We start from the raw sequence: 13384 nt of genomic DNA, 5'->3' as shown, positions 1-13384 counted from the left end.
AAGTGATGAGACCAGATGCCATGATCTTCATTTCTAAATGTTGAGCTTGAAGCCAACTTTTTCACTCTCCTCTTTCACTTTCATCAAGAGGCTTTTTAGTTCCTCTTCACTTTCTGCCATAAGGGTGCTGTCATCTGCATATCTGAGGTTATTGATGTTTCTCCCAGCAGTCTTGATTCCAGCTTGTGCTTTCTCCAGCCCAGCATTTCTCATGATGTACTCTGCATAGAAGTTAAACAAGCAGGGTAACAATATACAGCCTTAATGTACTCCTTTTCCTATTTGGAACCAGTCTGTTGTTCCATGTCCAGTTCTAACTGTTGCTTCCTGACCTGCATATAGGTTTCTCAAGAGCCAGGTCGGGTGGTCTGGTATTCCCATCTCTTTCAGAATTTTCCACAGTTTATTGTGATCCATACAGTCAAAGGCTTTGGCATAGTCAATAAAGCAGAAATAGATGTTTTTCTGAAACTCTCTTGTTTTTTTGATGATGCAGCGGATGTTGGCAATTTGATCTCTGGTTCCTCTGCCTTTGCTAAAACCAGCTTGAACATCTGGAAGTTCACGGTTCACGTATTGCTGAAGCCTGGCTTGGAGAATTTTGAGCATTACTTTACTAGCATGTGAGATGAGTGCAATTGTGCGGTAGTTTGAGCATTCTTTGGCATTGCCTTTCTTTGGGATTGGAATGAAAACTGACCTTTTCCAGTCCTGTGGCCACTGCTGAGTTTTCCAAATTTGCTGGCATATTGAGTGCAGCACTTTCATAGCATCATCTTTCAGGATTTGAAATAGCTCCACTGGAATTCCATCACCTCCACTAGCTTTGTTCATAGCAGTGCTTTCTTAGGCCCACTTGACTTCACATTCCAGGATGTCTGGCCCTAGGTGAGTGATCACACCATTGTGATTATCTTGGTCATGAAGATCTTTTTTGTACAGTTCTTCTGTGTATTCTTGCCAGCTCTTCTTAATATCTTCTGCTTCTGTTAGGTCCCTACTATTTCTGTCCTTTATTGAGCCCATCTTTGCATGAAATGTTCCCTTGGTATCTCTAATTTTCTTGAAGAGATCTCTAGTCTTTCCCATTCTGTTGTTTTCCTCTATTTCTTTGCAATGATCACTGAGGAAGGCTTTCTTATCTCTCCTTGCTATTCTTTGGAACTCTGCATTCAAATGGGTATATCTTTCCTTTTCTCCTTTGCTTTTGGGTTCTCTTCTAATCACAGCTATTTGTAAGGCCTCCCCAGACAGCCATTTTGCTTTTTTATATTTCTTTTTCTTGGGGATGGTCTTGATCCCTGTCTCCTGTACAATGTCACGAACCTCCGTCCATAGTTCATCAGGCACTCTGTCTATCAGATCTAGTCCCTTAAATCTATTTCTCACTTCCACTGTATAGTCATAAGGGATTTGATTGAGGTCATACCTGAATGATCTAGTGGTTTTCTCTACTTTCTTCAATTTCAGTCTGAATTTGGCAATAAGGAGTTCATGATCTGAGCCACAGTCAGCTCCCGGTCTTGTTTTTGCTGACTGTATAGAGCTTCTCCTTCTTTGGCTGCAAAGAATATAATCAGTCTGATTTCAGTGTTGACCATCTGGTGATGTCCCTGTGTAGAGTCTTCTCTTGTGTTGTTGGAAGAGGGTGTTTGCTATGACCAGTGCGTTCTCTTGACAGATATTCTGTAGGTATCTATTTTATGCATAGTATCAATAGTGCATATGTGTTGATCCCAATTTCCCAATCCTTCCCACTCATGGACTATTATTCAGCCATCAGAAGGAATGAAATTAGGTCGTTGTAGAGATTGGCTGGACCCTAGAGACTGTCGTAGAGAGTGAAGTAAGTCAGGAAGAAAGAAGTATTCGGTATTAATTCATATATGTAGAATCTAGAAAAACTGTATTGATGATCTCATTCACAAGGCAGAAGCAGAGACATGACATAGAGAACAAACGCCCGGAGTAGCTTAATTCCTGATGAAAGTTCAGTTCTCTCCCAGCTGCTGTGCAGGTGAAGATGGGGGGCCAGAGTGCCCTGACACTACTGTGTCAAGTAGCCTTTCCATCTTACAGACACTCCATCCCCAAACCAGGAATCAGAGCACAGCCTTGGTGTTGTTGCTAAGCCTCTCCTAAGAGAAGAGACCAGGGCTTTCCTATGTGCTCACTGACTTTCACACCAAGACAGAAGGTCCGTTTGTCAGTTGGAAAATGGTGGATTCCTTAAATCAGAATGGTCATGCACATCTGGTTGTGTGGTAGATTTTGCTCAAGGGTCAGTTCCTTTTTGTTTGTAATCAGAGTTTTGCACGTCAGCCCGTCGAGAGTAGAAGGGATTTCTCTGCATCTCCTGCTTCTCAGTGGTGCAGCCAGGTGGAAGATGTATGCCGTCTGGGCAGATGGCTTTTTTTTTTTTTTTAATAGTACAGTTCTTTTTACTTTATCCTAATTTTAAATTATCTGTGGCAAAAATTCTTGAAAGAGACATTCACTATTTTATTATGTGGGAGGAAGTATGCTTCTCTATTGAAAATGAAATAGTAGATCACGTTAACTATATTGAAATACTTTCTCCAAGTTTAATATCTTTAGGAATAGAGTATCTTAATATAATATGAAATATAAATAATATAAAGAATTCAGTTATTCACTATTCAAACAGTGATGATAAAATAGACCAAAATTTCTAAAGTTTTAAGCAGTTTTGCATCAACTCTGGTTTAAAATAGTCTTCATCTGCTGTTGTAGGAGACTTCACCTTGACTTCAGTTCTTTGCACAGGCATTACCGTGATGAGGACGGTAACATTGTTCACTGTTGGATACTTTTGGGATTTGAGACTCAGAACACGTTGCTGTGTTGAAATGGTCGGTCCATTTAAAAATGATTGCTTATGGTGGTACTGGTTTCCCTGGTGGCGCTAGTGGTAAAGACCCTGCCTGCCAGTGTGGGAGATTTAAGAGAGGCAGATCTTCCCTGGGTTGAGAAGATTCCCTGGAGGAGGAAATGGCAACCCACTCCAGTATGCTTGCCTGGAGAATCCCATGGATGGAGTACCCTGATGGGCTATAGTCCATGGGGACACAAAGAGTTGGACACGACTGAACCAACTTAGCATGGTCTTGTACAAAGGCTGAATCACTGACAGAGATAAAACTCCTTCCTTTAAACCAGTTCCAGAAGGAGCCCTCTGCCTTTTGGAATCCCCAGAGCACCCAGTCTTGAGTCAGCTATTCACTGAGCACTTACTATGTCTTGGGTTGTGTGGGGCGCTGGGCTCGGAGGAATTCTTACCTCTGGTAACATTTCCGTTTCACCTGTTTCAAACCAAACCAGGAAACAAGTAGGTTAGGTGTGCTGCTGTTCAGTCACTCAGTCACGTCTGGTTCTTTGTGGCTCCATGGCCTGTAGCCCGCCTGGCTCCTCTGTCCATGGGATTGTCCAGGCAAGGATACTAGAGTGGGTAGATGTCCCCTTCTCCAGAGGATCTTCCCGACCCAGGGATTGAACCCTGCTCTCCTGCACTGCAGGCAGATTCTTTACCATTGAGCCACCAGGGCAGCCGGTCTTGTCTGGATAAGTCCTGCTTATTAGATGTGCAAAGCCAAGGGCCACCACAGGGCCAAGCTTGGGTTTTCTTGTGCTGGAATTTGGACAGAATAAGAATTTTTCCTTTTTTCTTTTATTCTCCCTTAGCAACCTTATCATTATTATTATTTCAAAATTATTTATTTTTAACTGGAGGATAATTTACAGTGTTGTGTTGGTTTCTGACGTACACCTGCATGAACCAGCCGTGTCCCCTCCATCCTGATCCTCCCTCCCAACTCCCACCTCATCCCACCCCTCCAGGTCATCACAGAGCACCAGGTTGGGCCCCCTGTGTCATACAGCAACTTCCCATTCGCTATCTGTTTTACATATGGTAATGTATATGTTTCAGCACTACCCTTTCAATTCCTTCCACCCTCTCCTGCCCCCAACCTTATCACTTACGGATCTTTGTCCATTCTGGCTTGGAGAAATCTTTATATCTGCCTTTTTTTATGATTGCAGAAAATTGTATTTTAATATATAAAATATATTTAGTGGCTTAAAATAGGTAATTTGTAGGTTACCATAGCACATGTCTAGAATTCGTAAGTCTCTTCTAAGAGCTGGTGAATAGTGGACTGTGGAATGATGTGCTTTTGTATTTTCTGTATATGGGCTATCTGAGTTTGTCTCCCAGTTTGCTGACGAGCATAGCTAGACACTTAACTTTGACATTGCATGGGTAGTTTTTGCATATCATCTATTTTTATTTAGGTTGGGGGAAAAATATAAATGATTTAATAAAGGTTCAAAATATTGACCTGAAGATTTGGTTCCTCAAGAGTTGAGATTCTTAAATCAACAGTATAAAATCTAGTTTTTTTTTATGTTGATGATCTTTTCTATTAAAACAACAGTGGAATCCCTTTAAAACTGAGATGCACAGGTAGTAACTTTAAAAAAAATTATAGAAGAAAGCAATTACTGAGATTGTTGGTCAAGCGAACTAGTATCAAATCGTGGTCAAGCTGATTTTCGGGTGTGGAGTCACAGCTACCTTTGAGCATCTCACCCTAAAATACAGAAAATCAGCCAGGTTTTCTGCTGTTTGTGTTTATTAAAATAATTTATCTGTTCATGATACTGTTTTAGAATCTGCAGTGGTTTTCAATTTTATTTCTTCTACACTTTCCAAAAGTGCAACACAATACTATCAGCTATCACATGTAGTGATTTTTAAAAAATTATTTTATTTGGAGGCTAATTACCTTATAATATTGTGGTGGTTTTTGCCACACATTGACATGAATCAGCCACTGATGTACATGTAGTGATTCTTAATGGCAGGGTCATGTCCTTTATAGGGTCAGGTGGTCCTGTTGGCATCTTTGGGTCGAGACATGTGTACTTTGAAAAGGTTCCCCCCTCCATTGTGAGGGAGGCAAGTATACTCTCAGTTAGAACCGCACAGAATATTCCAGGCCTTAGAAGTAATTGTATCCCCACACCCCTAACAAACATCTAAAACTCCAGCTGTGAATTTCAACTAAAGCAGTCTGGGGAAAGAGAAAAATTAGTTAAAATTAACTTCTACACAGCAGTCTAATCCGACTAGACAATGTATCTTTCTGTGGAAGCAGTGTGTTTATCACCAGCAACGAGGAGGGCCTGTGCTGTTGGCGTTTCTCAGGGTAGGAAGGGAGCTCTGAGCCTTGGGACACCTGGAGAAGAACACGTGCTGGCTCCCTCCCTTTCTGGGAGGTCCTCCCGTCCCGCTGGGGTTCCAGCTTCTTGGGTGACTGTGTCAGTGATGGTGCCCTATCTCGTGTTTTCAGTCCCCATCGTGAAGCAGACTTGGGCAGGCCAGGCAGGTCACCTCGAATACTACAGTGATTATGCAGACAGCTCCATTCCGACGGTGGATCTGGGGATTCCTAACACAGATCGAGGTGAGTCCTCAGTCCTGACTGATCCTCTTACTCAGTGTCCATTCTGTAAATACAGTAGCTTAGGATAAAAACGAAGTGTTTTATGAAGACTGTAATTTTTCCCTCGTGTAAGTTTCTTTCCTTCCTCCTCACATCTTTATCCATGGGTGTGGACCGATTCTTGCAGTTTAAGCACTGCTTTTAGTGTTAGCAAAGGTTCTAAGTTTTCAGTTGGTCATATGTAGGTGATTGACATACATGACGATTATGCACGTGGCAGTTAGGGTAGAGTTTAATAACAGATTTTTTTGTACCTTCATAATTCACTGTGGCCATAATGGGGTGCCTGTGTCTTAGTCACTCACTCATGTCCCGCTCTTTGCAACCCCATGGACTGTAGCCCTCCAGGCTCCTCTGTCCCTGGAATTCTCCAGGCAAGATTACTGGAGTGGGTTGCCATTCCCTTCTCTAGGGGATCTTCCTGACTCAGGGATCAAACCTAGGTTTCCTGCATTGCAGACAATTCTTTACCATCTGAGCCACCAGGGAAGCCCCCCTCCCAGAGTTAACTTTTCATATTCCCATGCAAAGTGTCTCTTCATTTAATTTTAGTCATTTATTCAGCCAGTATTATCATCTGACTGTGGTGTGCTGGCCCCTGCTAGACACTGAGGGAAACAGGAATGAAGCTGATGGTTTCCATCTTCCAGAAGCTTATGGTCTGTTATGGTCCAGGATGCATTTTGTTTGTGCTTCTGAGTAGCACTTAACCACATTCTACATGGGACATATGTAGTATAAGCTCATATATGTATATATAATATATAAGTAAATTGTTGAAGTACACCTGTTTTTCTTTTCATATTGCAGGCTTTCTAGTTCAAAACAATTTTATTTCAAAAAATTGAAAGTATAAATTTGGCCACCTCACCTTCAGATGCTCTTTATTTATCTTAATTTTTATTCATTGTTCCTGCCACATTTTTCTTTAGTTTTCTGGTTCCCCCAAACCTTTTTATTAAAAAGAGTAGTAAGCTGATGATCTTGTTCTATAGAGTAATTTATCTTGATTATTTTATGATACTGTCACTCATAATGTCTTGATTGATAAAGTACAGAGTAGAATCAGATACTCCATCCTGTAGTTTTGATTATTCTGACAAGATTAGTATATATATCACTAAGTCTGTCTGTTGCTGTCTGTTTTGGAATAATGATTTCAAATTGAATTTTCTTTTTTTGTTTATCTTGCTTTTTAGACTCTAAATTGACTCTAGTTCTCATAGATTGATGCATTCTTGATTTGTTTTATTTTCAGTCTGACCTTATTATTGCTTATATTTATATTCTACCTTATCAAAAAAGAATTTTGAGATGGCTTTCAAAAATATATACCATAATGTACTAAAATGTATTATGGTAACCATACTATAATGGTTAAAAATACATAAAGTGATCAAGAATAAGAAAAGTAAAGGTTAATTGAGTGCCTTGTTCTCTACTGTGTCACTTAATACTTTCTTGAATTGAGGGGTTTATTCTTATTTATTGACTTGCATTCCCTTCCCAAGCATTTAATGCTGTCCTGGCCTCAGCATTTTCCATTAAAGGTTTGCTATCTGTTGGCATCTAAAGGACTGTGCCTCTGATAGCACTGTATCTTTAGTGTACATCCTAGAACTGGCCACCATGTCTGGCATATTAGAAACGTAATAGCAAATATTTACAAAATAAATAATTGACAGTATAATATTGTATCTTGTACCATTGTTTCCCTAAGGTTGTGATGCCTGAGGTTCTAATATTTCTTTCAGAATAAGGAGGTCTAAGGAAAGAAGCCAGGCTCCTATAATTTCTGCAGGACTTAACAAATTTCTTATGTGTCTGGAGTGAACTACAGCGTTTCCTGTACCTGACTTTGTGTAATTCCCCTCACCTCTCAGGTCTTCAGTCCCTCATGTATGAAATGAATGACTGATTTCATGATTTGTATTGTTCCCCCTGGTTCACTAAGTCCATGGAAATTAGAAAAGGCTGATTTTCAAAATTTCAAATTCTTAAGTGCATCAATTCAGTTCAGTTCAGTCGCTCAGTCGTATCCAACTCTTTGCGGCCCCATGAACCACAGCACACCAGGCCTCCCTGTCCATCACCAACTCCCAGAGTTCACTCAGACTCACGTCCATCGAGTCAGTGATGCCATCCAGCCATCTCATCCTCTGTCGTCCCCTTCTCCTCCTGCCCCCAATGCCTCCCAGCATCAGAGTCTTTTCCAATGAGTCAACTCTTCGCATGAGGTGGCCAAAGTACTGGAGTTTCAGCTTCAGCATCATTCCCTCCAAAGAAATCCCAGGGCTGATCTCCTTCAGAATGGATTAGTTGGATCTCCTTGCAGTCCAAGGGACTCTCAAGAGTCTTCTCCAACAGCACAGTTGAAAAGCATCAATTCTTCGGCATTCAGCCTTCTTCACAGTCCAGCTCTCACATCCATACATGACCACTGGAAAAACCATAACCTTGACTTAAGTGCATACCAGTGTTTAAACTCTGACTCACAATGTTTTAAGGAAAGTAATACATTGTAAGTTTTCTTCTCACCTTTCCTAGGTCATTGTGGAAAGACATTTGCCATTTTGGAAAGATTTCTAAATCACAGCCATGACAAAATACCATGGTTGGTCATTGTGGATGATGACACATTAATAAGGTAAGGGGCCCTCTTGTCCAGGTGGCTTTAAATTCTACATGTATTTATGGTCAGAAACTAGGATGGGCACTTCTGCTGCTGGTCAGCATGTAGAAACAGGGACTAGATTTTACTCTCACATCTGAAACACGCCCCCCCAAAGGACATAGTAGCTTAATGAGTTATTTTTAAAACATGGACAGTAGACAATACAGTATAATATGTATAATAATTCAAACCTAAATAATTCAAAACTAAAATAATTTTAATGTTGAAGTCAAACATCAGTCATATCACTAAATGTGAGTGGGTTTAACTCACCTAGTAAAAGAACAAACTTTTCAAAGAGCTTCATAAAACAAACCCCAAATCTATGCTTTAAATGAAAGACACATAAACATAGTCATTCAAAAAGTCTAATGATAAAGGGATGTGTAAGGTTTGCCAAGCCAGTGGGAGCGATAAAAATAAAAAATTCAATTCCCAACTCAAGCTAGGAAAAGAATCACAAAGTCAACCCAGATAAACAAGGAAGAAAATAATAATAAAGATACATGCAGAAATAATGAGATAGAGGTCAAAAAAGCAGAGGATCAAACTAACGAGCCAAAATTTTGGTTCCTTGAAAAAAAATTAACAAATTGTATCAAGTGATTTCCAGTAGATACCACTACATGGAAAAAGCCAAGTGCATAATAATGTATTTTATTTACTTCCCTGTGTGTAAGAAAGAAGGGGAAATAAAACATACCCACGTGGACTTAGCTGTTCAAAAACAAAGTGGGCAGATAAACTGGAAATCCATGAAGTACCTCCCACAGAGGGGTGGGTGGGAGCGTGGGGTAGATGGAGTCAGGGTATGTGGGCCCCTTATCTCTTTGTTTAGTTTTGACTTTGGGAAGTATGCTCATATTTTACCTATTGAAATAATAAAATGAATCTGTAAGGACAGGGGAAAAATCAATAAGGATGAGGAGAAAGCTGAAACAAACCAACTGTATTTCAGATGAAAACATAATCACACTGAAGAGAAAATATAAAGCAAATACTGCTGAGGATGGGTTTTAGAGACACACCTGCAGGGGTAGAGGAGTGGGGATGCCAAACGACTCCTGAGATTTCAGTCGGTCTGGTTTTTGTCATGAAGCAACTTTGAAGGTACGTTAGGTAGGTTGTAGGACTGAGTAGATGGCTAAGTGTTAATAGTGTTGGTTGGGAGCCACAGTTCTCACTGTGGAAGGACATGGGATGGGCCAGGTCAAGCTGATAGGCTGGAAGACTGGAAGTAGAGAAATCTCCAAGAATTCGTAATTTCTGTTAGACTCATTTTTTTTTACTCATGTATGTGTCTGTGCACACATATCTTTCTAGTTCTTCACACCAAAGAAGACCAGATGCAAAGATCCCCAGCAGCACTGAGCAACTAATGAACAAAAGTAATACTGCAACTTTCCTACTAAAAGGAACCAGGCCTTCTCAGAGAAATAGCTGATTTTAAGGTGGGGGCAAGGAAGATACAGGAAGACATTTTAACTTTTTTTTCTTATGCCAGAGAGTTAGGAAGTGCATAGGAAAAAAAGAAAGAAAAGTGCATGTTAAGAGGACACAGGAGCAAGCTTGCAGAGGTTCCCGTTGGTGGAATCTGGGACAAGAGCATCAGTGTCATTGAGGATGATAATGGATTATGAACCATGACAATTAAGCAGTGAGTTCATGCTTATAATAAAAAAGTAATGAAGCAGATCTGGCTCAATAACAAAATACCAAATAATAAAATAATTTATGTTAAACAACAGAAATTTATTTCTCATTTTGGAGGCTGGGAAGTCCAAGATCAAGGTGCTGGTGAGGCAGGTTCCTAAGGCTCTTCTCTTGGTTTGAGGGTGGCTGCTGGCCTGGTGTGCTCGCGGGACCTCTTCTTCGTCTGCCATGGAGAGTGTTCTCTGGTGTCTCCTCTCATATGGACACGGGTTCTGTCGCATCCAAGTCCTACCCTGGTGACTTCATCGAACCTCCTTCTAGGCCCTGATATCTTATGGGGAACCGTGTCGGATTCGTGATCTCCAAAGAAGATTTAACTTCAGGATCAGGGACCAGGCTTGATCACTCAAGAGGTTTCGTGCAGCAGAGTTTTATTAAAGTATAGATGGGGACAGAGAAAGCTTCTGACATAGACATCAGAAAGGGGATGGAGAGTGCCCCCCCTTGATAGCCTAAGCAAGGGAGTTAAATACTTTTAAAATTAGTTATTAGAATAAATCGAAAGAGTGTCTCAAGGTTGTAAACATCTTACTAGACCCACTCCCATAATTTACATTTTAAGGTAACAGGATTAGCCAGCTTTTCAGAAAGGAGAGCCTGTCCTCAAGCAGGATACATTGTTGTATATGGTCCTTAGTACAGAGTTTAAACTGAGTTGTTTGTTATGTAATCATCAGTTCTGGGCTTAAAGGAAACATTTTATGTGACTGAGACTAAGGAATGTAGAGGAAAGAAAAAAGATGTTTGTCCTTTCCTCCTCCTCGAGAATTCCAGAGCCCTGTCTCCGCTTCAAGAGCCCCAGACCCCTTTCTTGTCCTTGGGGACCCCAGACTTATCAACCTGCCTAGGAATTGACTCTCTCAGCCCCATCTCCAAATATAGTCATGTGGGGGGTTAAGGCTTCAGCATATGAATATTGTACATGGGACACAATTCAGTCCACAGCGGGCAGGTTCCAGCTAGCAGGGAGCAAGGAGTTCTGACTGGTTGATGGAGTTGGAAAAGTCATGTCTCTGACACCATCAGAGTAAAGACTGATTCAGGCAAGAAACTGACGGATGCCAAACTAGGGATAAGTTTTGATGAGGACCAGGATACTTGCTAGTGTTAAAGTGTCTGCCGGAGACTCTGAGAAACAGCAAAGGCAAAATAGCAGGTGTCCAGGGGAGACCCGGGGCAGCACCGTGTGATCAAAACAGACATTCCCAGTGGAGGACAGCATGCCTTCTTTATCCCCGCAGCACCTGAGAATGCGTAACCTTGCCTTTGTTACACTGAAACATCAGACAAACCCAAGATGAGGACCAATCTATTAAAAGAGGGGTGGGCATTTATTTTTTAAAAATACCAGTAACGCATGTACACCTGTGGTGGATTCATGTCAATCTATGCCAAAACCAATACAGAATTGTAAAGTAAAAATTAAAAATAAATAAATAAATTAAAAAAAAAAGATTAAAAAAAACGAGGAACTGTTCAAGGAGATAAAACTGAGAATAAAGTGAATGATAAATGCATTTTTCTGAGCAGCTCATGGATATTCCCACAGCCCTGTGGAAGCTGTCACTGTTGACACAACAAGGAGGCATAGGGGCCGGCGGTATAAACAGACAGACACAAAAAGCCACGGATTAGGGAAGGCTCCCTAGAGGAGGCCGTAAGTACAGTGCAATGGTGTGCCACAATCTGAAGGCCCCCTGGAAGGCTTAGCTGCCCAAATTCCCTTCCCACCTTGCCTTCACCTGCCTGCCAAGGACTAATCTGTACTTCGCAGGTTCCTTTTTTAGCCAGCAAGTATTGTAACAGATACCAGGGAGGTCTGAACATGTACACTGACGAGTTCATTCCGTGGGGAGCAGGCCACTGGCAACCCTCCTTCCTCGCCCGGCCACCCTGCCCATCCACACAAGGCGGCCACTGCTGGTCAGGGCTTGTGAAAACTGGGGAGGAGACCCTTGTTTCTCAGTTTCTCTCCTGTTTCCAGTGATGTACAGTGTACATCAAGTTTTTTTCTTTTTTCTTTTTTAAAAATCTTTCTTCTGTCAGTCTCCTGAATTTCATCTCTGTGACTGAGAGAATATTGCAGAGTATATCCATGGGGTGTAAGAACTGTAAAATATGTATTCTGCAGACACATTTGAATTAAGGAACTGTTGCTTCTGTTTCCTTGGGAATCTTAGCATCTCCAGACTCCGGCACCTGCTGAGCTGCTACCACGCCCGTGAACCCGTGTTTCTGGGAGAGCGTTACGGCTACGGGCTGGGCACCGGTGGCTACAGCTACGTCACGGGAGGAGGAGGGTAACTATAAGCTTGGCTTTCTGGAAATTGCACTGTTTCCGGGATGCAGGGGTGGGTCTGTGCCACAGGCTCTAGGCTGATACCTAAGTGCTCTGTAAATGGGGGGAGCTGTTACTATGATAGGAACGTGAACATTAAAAAGAACCCACAGTGAAGAACATTTTATTCCTTGAAGAAATTTTATATATATATAAAAATGTATGTATATATAGATGATATATATAGATTATATATTTATGAATGTCAGGGAAGTTGGTGGAAATGTGCCTGTAGTAGTGATTGCTTCTAGGCAGCCAGTTAGTTTTGATCGTCTGATTGAGTGAAAAAAAAATTGAGGGTATAGATTTTCATTTCAGAAAATAATTCATTAGACTTCTTAATTATCCAGTGCTTATTGATTGTATTTGGGGAAAACAGTAGTTACAGAAGTTTAGATTTAAGCAATTATGTGATATTTGTGTGGGATTTATGGGTTTTAAATATAGTTAAGAATCAGTGCTTTTAAGTAAGCTCCTGCCTAATCTCTTATGCAGAGAGATTTTGATGTGATTTGTGTAGCTGAATCAATCAAGCAGTTAGTTCTGTTGTTTCGATAGTATTTGCTGCTGGGTGTTTAGGGAGAATCTTCTTATCCACTGTAGTGATTTACACGTATTCAGCAGGTTTTGTTGAGTATCCACTATGTGGTGGGCAACATTCACTGCATTGTAGATTTCTGAACCCTCGGACTGTTTATTCTTACTTTGCAATCCCCTAGGTTAGAACCGGGCCTACGACTACAGGGTGGTCTTCCAGGGGTTCCTGTTTTGGTCTGGCCTGGTCAGTGGTGACTGCAGCATGATTGTGGAGGTGGCCTTTCCTAGTGATAACCAGGCCTGGGCAAGTACTGATCTTTTGTTGATCTACCTGAGGCCATTAGCAGTAGGAAGTAGGGGTCCACAGGGGCCTTGGAGAAGACACTAAAGCATCAAGCCGAGGAGTGTTGAGCTTGTCATCGTTTAAGAAGGTTCCAGCTCTTTGCAGCCTTGTGGTAATGCATTAGTATCCTGGGTGAGGGGCTGGTGTCCATTAAGCCAGAGTTTCCCCTTTTGTAAAGGGTAGTGAAGGACAGGGAAGCCTGGCATGCTGCAGCCCATGGTGTTGCAAGGAGTCAGACATGGCTGAGCAGC

The 13384-nt window shown here is 41.4% G+C and overlaps 1 protein-coding gene across 3 annotated transcripts in view; it reads left to right on the top strand.

Annotated features, from left to right (window-relative positions):
• Nucleotides 1-13384, top strand: part of B3GLCT (beta 3-glucosyltransferase) — a 109913-nt gene that overhangs the window by 80051 nt on the left and 16478 nt on the right. For all 3 annotated transcript variants that reach the window (XR_005725697.1, XM_040267130.1, XM_040267131.1), the window contains exons 11-13: nucleotides 5376-5489; nucleotides 8076-8175; nucleotides 12096-12215. Coding sequence is in view for 2 of the 3 variants with exons in the window: in XM_040267130.1 (XP_040123064.1) it covers nucleotides 5376-5489; nucleotides 8076-8175; nucleotides 12096-12215 (334 nt within the window). In the remaining variant the exon portion in view is untranslated. The remainder of the gene's footprint in view (nucleotides 1-5375; nucleotides 5490-8075; nucleotides 8176-12095; nucleotides 12216-13384) is intronic.

This window comes from Oryx dammah, unplaced genomic scaffold (genome assembly GCF_014754425.2).
Source record: "Oryx dammah isolate SB20612 unplaced genomic scaffold, SCBI_Odam_1.1 HiC_scaffold_24, whole genome shotgun sequence".
NCBI lineage: Eukaryota > Metazoa > Chordata > Mammalia > Artiodactyla > Bovidae > Oryx > Oryx dammah.
The sequence above is the reverse complement of the archived record's forward strand: the minus strand, read 5'-3'. Positions and strand labels throughout refer to the sequence as shown.